Source organism: Herpailurus yagouaroundi, unplaced genomic scaffold (genome assembly GCF_014898765.1).
Source record: "Herpailurus yagouaroundi ecotype Mexico unplaced genomic scaffold, PumYag 67569, whole genome shotgun sequence".
Taxonomy (NCBI): domain Eukaryota; kingdom Metazoa; phylum Chordata; class Mammalia; order Carnivora; family Felidae; genus Herpailurus; species Herpailurus yagouaroundi.
The window spans coordinates 1703122-1715910 of record NW_024420375.1 but is presented as its reverse complement, the minus strand read 5'-3'; the positions used below and the strand labels follow the sequence as shown (position 1 = coordinate 1715910).

At 43.2% G+C, this 12789-nt stretch overlaps 1 protein-coding gene across 5 annotated transcripts in view; it reads right to left on the bottom strand.

Moving 5' to 3' along the window:
- Positions 1-7831, bottom strand: part of EDA (ectodysplasin A) — a 445999-nt gene extending 438168 nt beyond the window's left edge. For all 5 annotated transcript variants that reach the window (XM_040467738.1, XM_040467739.1, XM_040467743.1 and 2 more), the window contains exon 1: positions 7240-7831. In XM_040467738.1, coding sequence (XP_040323672.1) covers positions 7240-7632 — 393 coding nt within the window. In that variant the 5' untranslated portion in view covers positions 7633-7831. The remainder of the gene's footprint in view (positions 1-7239) is intronic.
- Positions 7832-12789: the final 4958 nt, after the last annotated feature.

Here is a 12789-nt window from a genome sequence, read left to right as displayed (position 1 = left end):
TGGTAATGTCTTGGGATGTCTGGGTGGCTCAGTTGGTTAAGCATCTACTCTTGATTTAGGCTCAGGTCATGATCTCACAGTTTGTAGGATCAACCCCCATGTCAGGTTCTGCGTTGACAGCCCAGAGCCAGCTTAGGATTCTTCTCCTCCCTCTTTCTCCCCCCTCCCCCATTTGCACATATGCATTCTCATTCTGTCTCTCTCCCTCTCCTTCTCTCTCAAAATAAATAAAGATTTAAAGAAAGAGTCTGTTTTTGGTTTATCTTTTCTTTGTTCATTTGTTTTGTTTCTTAAATTCCACACACAAGTGAAATCATTTGCAATGACAAGGATGGAGCCAAAGAGTATCACACTAAGTGAAATAAGTCAGAGAAAGACAAATACCATATGATTTTTCTATTATTTTATGTTTAGTCTATATCTGTGTCCTTGAACCTAAAGAGAGTTTCTGGTGGAAAGCATGATTGTGTCTTGCTTTTATCCATTCAGCCACTATATGACTTTGATTGGAAGAGATTTTTGCCTATTTACATTTGAAGTAATTTTTGATAGTGAAGGATTTACCATTGCTATTTTGTTAGTTGTTATTTGTTAGTCTTGAGATTCTTTTATTTCCCCTTTTGCTCTCTTCCTTTGTATTTTATTGTTTTTTGTATTGATATGCTTTATTTCTTTTGTGTGTGTGTGTAACTTCTATAGGTATTTTTTCATGGTTACCTTGGGGCTTACATAAAATATTAAGTCTATTTTAGCCTGATAAGTTCAATTGCATATAAAAACTCTACACTGTAACTTATTTCACATACATAATTTATTATTTTTGTCACATTCTACATCTATTCATATTGTGTATCTTTTACCATAGAGTTATTTTCAATACTTCTACCATTTAACTTTTATACTAGAAATAAAAGTGATTTATCCTCTTCCATTCAGTAATACAGTATTCTGTATGGGTCTATATATTTACTTTCACCAATAAGTTTCATACTTTCTCATGCTATCACATAGCTCTTTGGTGTCCTTTCATTTCAAGTTAATATAACTCCCTGTAGCGTTTCATGTAAGTCAGGTCTAGTGATGATGAATTTCCTCAGCTTTTGTTTGTCTAAGAATGTATCTGTTCTTATTTTTTAAGAAAAGTTTTGACAGGTATTGTATTCTTAGTTGGCAGTTTTTTGCTCTTCAGCACTTTGAATATATTATCCCACTCCCTTGTGGTCTGCAAAATTTCTGCTGAAAAGTTTGCTGATGTTCTTAGGGGAGTTCCCTTGTACATGGTAAGTTGGTTTTCTTTTGAGGCTTTCAAAATTCTTTGTTTTTGACTTTTGACAATTTGACTATAATGTGTCTTGGTGTGGATTTTCTAGGTTTATTTACTTAGTATTCTTTGGGCTTCTTGAATTTGGTCATCCATTTCCTTCTCCACATTTGGAAAGTTTTCAGCCATTATTCCTTTGAATAAGCTTTTGGTCTTTTCTCTCTCTCTCTACGCCTTTTGGGACTCCCCTAATGCCAATAATGGTCTACTTGACAGTATCACTTAAGTCCCATCTGCTTTTTCACTATTTTTCTTTTCTTTTTTTTTCTTTTTGTTCCATGGACTGAATTATTTCCAAATACCAATCTTATTTCACTGATCCTTTATTCTGCTTTATCTAATCTGCTCTGAATCCTGCTCATGAATTTTTCAGTTTAATTATTTGGTTCTTTAGCTCCATGACTTTTGTTTCGTTCTTTTTAATATTTTCTATCTCTTTGTTAGAATTTTCATTTTATGCACTGTTCTCTTGATCTTAGTGAACAACTTTATAAGAGTTATTTTGAATTCTTTGTCAAGTAAATCTCATAACTCTTTCATTAGGGTCAGTATCTGAACATATATTTCTTTGTGTGGAACATCTTTGCCAGTTTTTCATTTTCATTGACTCTCTGTGTTGGTGTCAAAATATTACAGAAAGCAATCATCTCTCCCAATCTCCATGGACTGGTCTTGTACAGAAGACCTTCACCAAGCAGCCCAATCAGAGATTCTGGGGGCTTCTATCAATTCTTTCCCTCCTTAAAGAGAAGCAAGCAGCTGTGTCTTTGTCTATTTACTCTGTACAGAATGCATTTGCCACTCCAAAGTGCCATCTCCATTCTCCCTCAGATAGCTAGACAAAGCCAGATCCATCAGAGATCCAAGACTCTGGCAAGGCAGATGCCAGTTCTTTGGGCAGCCCTGGAGAAGTTCTGGCACTGAATCCCATATCAACTCTTCCACCTCCAGGAGTAAGGTGAAAGTTGACATGTTTCATCTACCCACTCTGTGTTGAGTGGGGTGGGAGGATCTATGGTATCTATCAGTCCTAGCCATCATTTCTGTTCTCCTCCAGGAGACTAGACTGTGCCAGAACCCTGAGTTCCTAGACTGACAAGTCAGATGCCAGTTCTTTGGGAAACCCTGGAGAAGTTGGAGCACCAGATGCAAAAATAAACTTTCTTCCCCAGGGAAATATTGAGAGCTGGGATTTTTTGTCTTCTTGCTCTGTGCTCAGCAGGAGGGATGATCCATGATATCTACCAGCCCATGACACTGTCTGTTTTCTCTGAGGGATGCCCCTCAGAGTTTCAAGATTGGCAGAGTGCTGGACAAGTGAACCAACCTCTTCCCTCCACTGGGAGATGCTGAAGCTAGGGGGTTTCTTCCTTATCATATGGTATTGAGCTGGTGGCAGATACTCTGGCAAGAGGGTGTCCTAATCTCCTAATCTACCATCTTGCTGACATCATCCCCTTTAAAATTATTCTCTTTTTGTGGAATGTGATGAGCTGGTTCTAAAATATATAGAGAAATGCCAAGGGCCAAGAACATCCAAGATATTTTTAAAGAAGAGGAACAAGGTGGAAGGACTTGCTTTACCAGGTATCAAGAGCTTATTATGAAGTCCAGTAATTAAGACTATAGTATTGTTACAATGACAAATAGACTAACAGAACAGTTCAGAAACAATCTCACACATATGCAGACAATTTACGACAAAGGTGATACTGTAAAGAAGCAAAGAAAAAGACATTCCTTATAAATAAATGGCCGGGGTCAGTTGAAAAGATAAAGCTTGGCCCCTATATCTCATCATACACATAAATCAATTCCAGATGGACTGTAGATCTAAATGTGAATGGCAAAATACATAAAGCTCCTAGAAGATAACATGAAAAAAATACCTACATGATCTCAAGGTAGGAAAATACTATTTAAATGAAACACAAAAAACAGTCATAAAAGAAAATACTGAAAAACTAGACACATGAAAATTTAAAACGTCTGTTCCTCAAAGAATACTGAAGAGATTTGGGAAGGGTTTGCAATATGAAAAGTGCAAAAACGGTCCATAGCCAGAGTATATAAAGAATCCCTACAAATCTATAGGAAAAGGACAAACAACCTGATTTTTAAAAATGCACAAAATACTTGTAGAGACACTTCACAGAAGAAGTTATCCAAATAGATAATAAACCTTTGAAAAAGTGTACAACTTCATTAGTCTTCCGAGAAATGTCAATTAAAATTACAATGAGATAGGATTACAAACCCATCTGCCAGAATGGCTATAATTTAAAAATTTTTTAATGTTTATTTTTTGAGAGAGAGAGACAAAGAGAGACAGAGGGTGAGCGGGGGAGGGGCAGGGAGAGAGGGAGACACAGAATCCGAAGCAGGCTCCAGGCTCGGAGCTGGCAGCACAGAGCCCGACGTGGGACTCGAACTCATGGACCGTGAGATTGGGTTTCTGGAGACTTTTATCAGCTGTTAAGTTTTTCTTGAGAAGTGACCGTCAGAATTTCCTATATGATTATGGATGCAAATCCACTTTTTGTTCTTTTACATAGAAAAGATAATGGTTTTGTTTTGTCATTATTTTCAACACCCTTACTGATACTGCCCACCATATTACTTGCTTTGGGGACCACAATCACAACTGGGGCAACTTCTTCACAAAATGATCAATAATGATTTTTATTTTTATTTTTATTTTACTCTAACAATCATATTGTGTACTAACTCAGAAAATGAGGTGTACCTAGATCTTCATATCATCTCCTGTGAGTAGCCAGATAAATCTACAGGTATTCCTTGACTACTCCAGCTAAAGGAGAGAGTTATGATTCTAAAAGGTCTGAAGCGACCCTCTCACTTTTTATCATTAGCAACGTCTCCACTGGGGCGGCTTTTCTAACAATTCCGTTGGAGAACTTTGCTGATCTCTCTGTTATGTATCCCAACTGCCCTAATTTCCTTCTGTATCTTGTTTTAAAAGTTTTTTTTTTAAATGTTTATTTATTTATTTTTGAGAGAGAATGAGCAGGGGAGAGGAGCAGAGGGAAAGACAAAGAGAATCCCAAGTAGGCTCTGCACTGTCAGCACAGAGCCCAATGCTGGGCTCTATCCCACGAACCCGTGAGATCATGACCTGAGCCAAAATCAAGAGTCAGAGGCTTAACCGACTGAGCCACCCAGGTGCCCCTCTTGTTTTAAAAGTTTTTAAATTGAGGGATACAAGCAAACCTCCTCAGTGATCTCTAGATCCCTTTCTTGAGTCATAACTGAGCCTATCATCTCATAAAGATGAATAGGTGTGCATGACCTTATACAATGAAGTGCCTCTGTTTTGCCCACTTGGTCTTTCTGTAATTTATTCTCATCAGTTTGTCTTTACTCCTTGCAAATAAGCTGGCGAGGAACCTGAACGTTCTGCCCATTAAAGGGTGTATATTTTTATCTTTCTTCCTCTCCATGTAAGAGTTTCTGTAAGAGCAGCTGTTTGTGTTGAAAAACTAAAATATAAAAATATGACCTACGTGGCCAAATCCCACAAGGCTGTTTACTTCCTTGTTTATGAATCAGAATGTCAGCACAACTTAGAATCTTGACTGTCAGCAGATATTGCAATTACATGTCCCTGCAAAACCAGCAGAGGGTGCACCAGGGTACTAGCAATTTTACCCAAGATGTAGCAGTATCAGTTTAACTCTAATAGCCAATCAACTTTTTGCCTTTTTTGGGGGGGAGAGGTGGGTATACTAAAACTAACATCCTCAAAAGAAACATAATTTGAATCTGGGCTAAAATTTCTTTAAATTATACTTCAATTCTCCTGAAAGTAAAGTTTAAGAAGAGTAAGGAATACATGTTAAATTTAGTCTGACCAAAATATAGGTGGAGTAAAAGAAAATGATATAAATCTGAGCTCTCTACATGGCAAGAATGGTACTATGGAGCTCCACCCCACTTTCCTCAAAAAGGCTCCAGGAATTATATGCTACAGGGGAACAGGCACTGTACTGGGAGTCAAGAAACCAACCTCCCTTTTACCAGTGACCAGAGTTGTATGACCTTGGACAAATCACTGCCCCCCACCCCCCGCAGGGCCTATGTGCTATTCAAGGGGATCAAACAAAATGGACTTATATAGCCCCTCACAATTCTAAAAATCTCTGACACCAATTGATGCCAGCAAATGTAAAGAGCCAGTATGCTTGTTGCTACTGCTCAAAAAGATTAAAACAGAAATAAAGGACAGAAAATAGGGATCTGTATTTAAACCTAGACAGAACTATTTGAAGTGCCATGTGAAGGACAAGGCGACTAAATGCCATTATAGACCTGTAAGAGTCCCACACTATCTCAGAAGCCCTAGAGCACAGCTGTCCTGCTAATCCTCAATATATAAACATAGGTCTGTCCATCCTAAATACCAAAAGGCTTTGGCTACCATTTGACTAAGGAAAGGAAGTTCAATTCCTTTATCTTTTCACAGAATATCAATGTTCAGCTGCTAAGTATTGCCACTGGGCGCTGTGGGGGCAGGGGATGGATAAAGGAAGCCAGAATCCTAGTTAATTATCATTTAGCTACAGTGTTTAAAGTTTCAAGTATGAGAAGCATGTCTACTGATTCTCTTCTTTGATAAACTGTTATATAAGTTGGAGTGTGCTAGCAAGACATTTTTGGGTTCAGGGTAACTTTATAATACACAATGTAGAATGTATGGCCCATCCTAACATTACAGTTTTATCATGAATGTGATGCCAGCTTTGGATGCATGGTCAAAATACCACAAATAATAGCACAAATAATGTTTACAGAGTATGACAATGATGTGGTAGTAAATATAGAAACCCTGGGTCCCTCACTTCAAGAAACTCATTTGCACAACTTGCCCTCTTTCCCAAAATAAATTCACTGTTATTCTCTAACCACCTCAAAAGGATTCTTGGATCCTTGCTTCTTTTAAATTTCACGTGACAAAATATGGCAGTGAGGAGAAAACTTATTTTAAATGCACTAAATTTACTTGAATAAAGAGCTGAAAATGTAGAAGACAAACACCAAAGCTAATAGTTAGCTAACAAGGGCGCAAACACCATAAAGATTGCAAAACAAACAAAACAATAACTGGTCTTGGAAGATTACTCCTGAGTAATTATTCCAATCAATAGACTCCTGTTCTCAAACTAGCAGTGGTTAACAGCCTTCACACTCACCCTACCTAACCCCCCCCCCCACATAAGAGTCAGAACCGGCAAGCAAAGGGTGAGTTTTATTTCCATAGATTTTTTAAATTGCTGTTCAGAAGTTGTCTAGCAAGATGGCATAGTTCTACCAGAATTCCACAGGGGCGCTGATCCTCACTAGAACACTGAGGACAATCAGTCTCAAATTGCAGGTAAGTGTGAACAAGCCCAAGTTCTGGTCAGCGCACAAGGACCCGCGCTGAAAATGCGATTAAGTTATTTCAACTGTGGAGCAGTTATTACAGCTGTTTACAGCTCCAACTCCAAAGGAGAGCCTGCTCGTGCTGGCATCAGCTCTGGACACGAAAAAACAAGCACCGCGGGCAGAAAATCTCACCAGGAGCAGAGGGGCCGTTAGTCCGCCAGAGGGGCAGCGCCCGCACCTCCGCGGCCGGGAGAGCAGCCAACTTTTCCCGCGGCAGCCCATGGCTGGGGGCGGCGGGCGCCAGCCAGGGCTCCCAAGTCCAGGGGTCCTAAGGGTCTGGGTGAGCTAGACCCGGACCCAGGACAACCTACCCCGGGGCGACCTCTCCCCTGCTCGCCTGCCCCTCCCCAGTGCGGCCCTACAACTTGGCTGGAGGTGGCAGAGTCCTCCTCAGGGCCCGGTGGAGGAGGGCCCCCGCCCTGAGCACAAGGGGAGGGGGCCTCCGCCGCCGCCGCCCCTACTAGGTGACTCACCTGGTGCCCGTCCTGGGAGTGTGGGGGGAGTGTGGTTTCGCCCGGTTCCAGAGGCTGCTGCTGCGGTGGTGGCTGCCCGAAGTGGCGGGTGATGGGACCATCAGGGTCGAGGCCACTGGGGCTGCTCAGGGTGCCAGAGGTGCCAGGGGTGCCGGAGCCAAGGCGGGACTCGGCTCCCCGTTCCCGCCGCAACTCGGAGCGCAACTCCAGGTAGCAGCACAACGTCAGCAGGTGGAGGGCCAGCGAGAGGCCAAAGAAACCCAGGAAGAGCCGGCAGCTGTTCCCTTCGCCCGCCCGGGCAGGGGCCCCGCGACAGCCGCAGCCCTGGCTTCCCCGTTCCCGCGGCGCTGCCATGGGCAGAGGTTCCCTGCGCTCTACCTCGGGGTAGCCCATGGCCTCCGGAGACACCCACTCTCTGAGGCCCGGGAGCCGCCGCGTCTTCCTCAGCCGTTCAGGACCCCTGACAGGCGGCTACCGCCCTGCCATCGGCTGGAGGCTGTAGGGACCCGTTCCAGTGCAACGGATGCTGGGCGGGACCGAGCTGGGAGCTGCCGCATGTGCAGCTCCACTCCGAGGGGTGGGAAAGGGAGGAGGAGGGGCGGGAGAGGGGCGGCTCTGCCCGCGGGGAGAATGAGGGAGGAGGCCGAGGCCAACCCCACCCCATCTCCCAAGCGGCTGCCCAGACGCCCAACCACCGACCCGCCAAGCCTTGGCGCCCCGCCCCCTGCCATTCCACCCGGGGCCTCCAGCCACGGGGCGGGGCCTGGGGGCGTGTGGGTTCGCCTCAGCCGAACGGCCCCACCCAGCTCTTCCCGCTTGCGCCTGTTTCAGTTGGTGACCAACGCTGTCGTTCATCCCTGGACTCCGCCCCAATTTAACCCTACAGCGCCTGTATGGGTGGGGGGAGGGTGGGCAGGAGAAAGGAAAGAGGGGGAGGCTGAGAAGAATTGGGGCACCTTGGAAAGAAAGTACAGCAAAGAAAGGAGGCAGAAACTAGAATTAATAGAAATGTTTGCAATTAACTGCAGTTGTTAATAACATCATCCAGCACTTATCTGTTGCTTTCAATCTTCAAAGCGTTTAACAGACGTTAAACTAATTAAAACAGTTCTGGGTTTGGAATGAAACCATGCCTGCTGTGTTTGCAATCCAGTGGCGCGCCAAAAGAAAAGGAGACCCAGGAGCCTGGGAGCCAAAAGGAATGAGGTTGGGGTGGGACTAAGGCAGCCCCACTCCAAGAGTGAGCCTGGGGCCTCTTTCTAAGTGTCCAAGAAGTCTACCTATGCCAGGTGGAACTGAAATGACTTTGTCCCACGCAGGTTCAAACAGTCCCCTAGGATTTCTTGACACATTAATTAATTCAACAAATATGTATTGGTCCCTTTACAATGTAGAAAGTACTGCATGAGATAATCCACAGCCAGTGGAGTTTCTCTTCTGCCTCAGCAACAGGACTTTTGAGTGGAGAATATGTGCCTTCAATGAGCAAATGGGGAAATTGAGGGCCAGATAAGGTGGATTTTTACAACGGTGGTCCACAGAATGACCAGGCAATATTGGCATCTCTATTTGCAGGCAACTGTTCTGGCCTCTCCATTCCTCCCCTCCTTTCCCTGGAGTAGTCCCTGGGGGAAGTTCAACAAGTCAGCCAAATGTTCCAGATGTACATGGCTGCAACTGCAGCATCTTCAACAGCTGAACCAATAAGAAAAGGGTTCAGAGCAACCCCCCCCCACAAAAGGCAAATGTCAGAACAATAGACGCTGAAATGAAGGATGGAAAGGATTAGTTCAGTCAATATCTACAAGAGTTACTAGTCTGAGATTATAGAGAGCTAAATGACCATAGCAGGGGAAATATGTATGCTTCTGGGTCACTATGTACTCCTATTCCCATGTTATGAACAATTAGCAGTTTATTGATTTGTCAAGGGTAGGCCTCAGATCTTGGCTGATGGGAAAGAAGAAAAATAAGGAGATATAGAAAAGAAGACAAGAAAAGAGAAACAATGAAACAAAAGCAAAACATATAATGGAAAGGTCTGTCCAGAAAGCACAGAGTTCATAAACCTTAAATATATTGGCCACAGCCAAGTTTTCTTCCAGACACTTTGTGAATGATCTCAGTGCTTCAGAAAGATCTATTTGCCCCCTCATTGGCCCTTATTCATGAAGTATAAAGTTTGCAAAGAATATCACCATGAGATGATAAGAAGAAAATTAAAAAGGGCATTTAATAGCTAAGCTAATCTCAAGTCCTGCTTGTTCTGTCTAGGGATTCTAGATGCTAGGGGAACTACTGGGCTGATTTACCTTAATTATCATAGCCTAGGATTATTAGAAAGAATGTTACACTAAGAGTCTGTAGACCTGACCCTGCCACTGGATTTCTGGGTCTCTCTGAGCAAGTCACTGGGCTTTTTGGCCAGAAACATTAGTTTCTCCAATGGTAAATAGAGGAGTTTGGACTTTAACAACTATAACATTGCGTTTTATCTGTTATCACTGGCTATGTTAATTTGGTTATATACACAGTTCAAAAAGGCTGCCCCTTGTTTCCTTAAAGTGAAAAGGAAACAAATAGCAGCCATCTCCTGGTAGTGGTGCTCAGGAGCCTTACTGGTCTCAGCTTACCCTCTTCTACCAGGCTTTTTTTTTTTTATTCATATATGAAATTTATTGTCAAATTGGTTTCCATACAACACCCAGTGCTCATCCCAAAAGGTGCCCTCCTCAATACCCATCACCCACCCTCTCCTCCCTCCCACCCCCCATCAACCCTCAGTTTGCTCTCAGTTCTCAACAGTCTCTTATGCTTTGGCTCTCTCCCACTCTAACCTCTTTTTTTTTTCCTTCCCCTCCCCCATGGGTTCCTGTTAAGTTTCTCAGGATCCACATAAGAGTGAAACCATATGGTATCTGTCTTTCTCTGTATGGCTTATTTCACTTAGCATCACACTCTCCAGTTCCATCCACATTGCTACAAAAGCCCATATTTCATTTTTTCTCATTGCCACGTAGTATTCCATAGTGTATATAAACCACAATTTCTTTATCCATTCATCAGTTGATGGACATTTAGGCTCTTTCCATAATTTGGCTATTGTTGAGAGTGCTGCTATGAACATTGGGGTACAAGTGCCCCTATGCATCAGTACTCCTGTGTCCCTTGGATAAATTCCTAGCAGTGCTATTGCTGGGTCATAGGGTAGGTCTATTTTTAATTTTCTGAGGAACCTCCACACTGCTTTCCAGAGTGGCTGCACCAATTTGCATTCCCACCAACAGTGCAAGAGGGTTCCCGTTTCTCCACATCCTCTCCAGCATCTATAGTCTCCTGATTTGTTCATTTTGGCCACTCTGACTGGCGTGAGGTGATACCTGAGTGTGGTTTTGATTTGTATTTCCCTGATAAGGAGCGACGCTGAACATCTTTTCATGTGCCTGTTGGCCATCCGGATGTCTTCTTTAGAGAAGTGTCTATTCATGTTTTCTGCCCATTTCTTCACTGGGTTATTTGCTTTTCGGGTGTGGAGTTTGGTGAGCTCTTTATAGATTTTGGAGACTAGCCCTTTGTCCGATATGTCATTTGCAAATATCTTTTCCCATTCCGTTGGTTGCCTTTTCGTTTTGTTGGTTGTTTCCTTTGCTGTGCAGAAGCTTTTTATCTTCATAAGGTCCCAGTAATTCATTTTTGCTTTTAATTCCCTTGCCTTTGGGGATGTGTCGAGTAAGAGATTGCTACGGCTGAGGTCAGAGAGGTCTTTTCCTGCTTTCTCCTCTAAGGTTTTGATGGTTTCCTGTGTCACATTCAGGTCCTTTATCCATTTTGAGTTTATTTTTGTGAATGGTGTGAGAAAGTGGTCTAGTTTCAACCTTCTGCATGTTGCTGTCCAGTTCTCCCAGCACCATTTGTTAAAGAGACTGTCTTTTTTCCATTGGATGTTCTTTCCTGCTTTGTCAAAGATGAGTTGGCCATACGTTTGTGGGTCTAGTTCTGGGGTTTCTATTCTATTCCATTGGTCTATGTGTCTGTTTTTGTGCCATCTTCTACCAGGCTTTTAACAGCCTGACCAAGACCCTGGGTTGCACCATTACCCTCAGAAGACCTGCAAGTTACATCTGTCCTAGAACCTCACTTTGGTTCCCCAGAGTAAGAACATATGTCTTCATATGCAGTAGATATGTTGAAATAAAGCAATGTGGTGAAGAATGTACGTGGTTATTCTGTAAAAATGTTTTGAGGGGTGCCTGAGTGGCTCAGCTGGTTAAGCATCTGACTTTGGCTCAGGTCAGGATCTCATAGCTCAGGTCATGATCTCACAGTTTGTGAGTTCAAGCCCCACATCAGGCTCTGCACTGACAGTGAGGAGCCTGCTTTGGATTCTCTGTCTGTCTCTGTCTGTCTCTCTCATTGCTCCTCCTGGGCTCATGCTCTCTCAAAAATAAATAAATAAACATTTTTTAAAAAGGTGTTTTGGGGCACCTGGGTGGCTCAGTTGGTTAAGCGGCCGACTTCGGCTCAGGTCATGATCTCACAGTCCTTGAGTTCGAGCCCTGCGTCGGGCTCTGTGCTGACAGCTCAGAGCCTGGAGCCTGTTTCAGATTCTGTGTCTCCCTCTCTCTGACCCTCCCCCGTTCATGCTCTGTCTCTCTCTGTGTCAAAAATAAATAAATGTTAAAAAAAAATTAAAAAAGGTGTTTTGAAGTGTTACCTCAGTTAGCTTCTATGTTTCTGTAAATAATACTCCATCCCCTATAGCACAGGTCTCAAAATGACAACCTACTGGCCACACCCAGCAAACAGATGTGTTGTGTTTGGTGCAGTGTTGGCTAAAACTTTGAATTAAAAAAATTAATTGCCACCATTTAGAAATCAGGAGATTTCACACGAAAAAAATCCAGATTTCCTCCTTTTCTTTCTCTAAAAAAAACCAAAAAACCTGCTAACACTGGATCCACATTCCAATATGGCTACAGTCAGCTAGACCTAACCCCTTGAAACAAGTGGGAACAATCAAGTTCCACACAGTCATCCCTACCTCCTTCATCTAGTCTCCATTACTGCCCTTGTCACCCATTTACCTTGCCTGTCTGGGGTCATGTATTCCAGGAGACAAAGTATCAGCTCCTTATCATGACCCATAATCTGCCTTTCCAACCTCATCTCCCACCATCCTACAAGGAACCTGTATTCCCACAAAATTAAATTCATTGGCATTTCTCATACATGTGTGTCTTTGCACAAACTGATTTATTTTTAAATGTTATTTAATGTTTATTTCTGAGAGAGAGAGAGAGAGCGTGCGCATGATTGGGGGTAGGGCATAGAGAGAGAGAGGCAGACACAGAATCCAAAGCAGGCTCCAGGCTCTGAGCTGTCAGCACAGGGCCCGATGTGGGACTCAAACCCACAAACTGTGAAATCATGACCTGAACCGAAGTTGGATGCTTAACTGACTGAGCCACCCAGGCTCCCCTGCACAAGCTGATTTGCCTAGAATGCTCCCACCTTGGGCAGCTGATAACTTCCTCAAGAATCAAATCATGT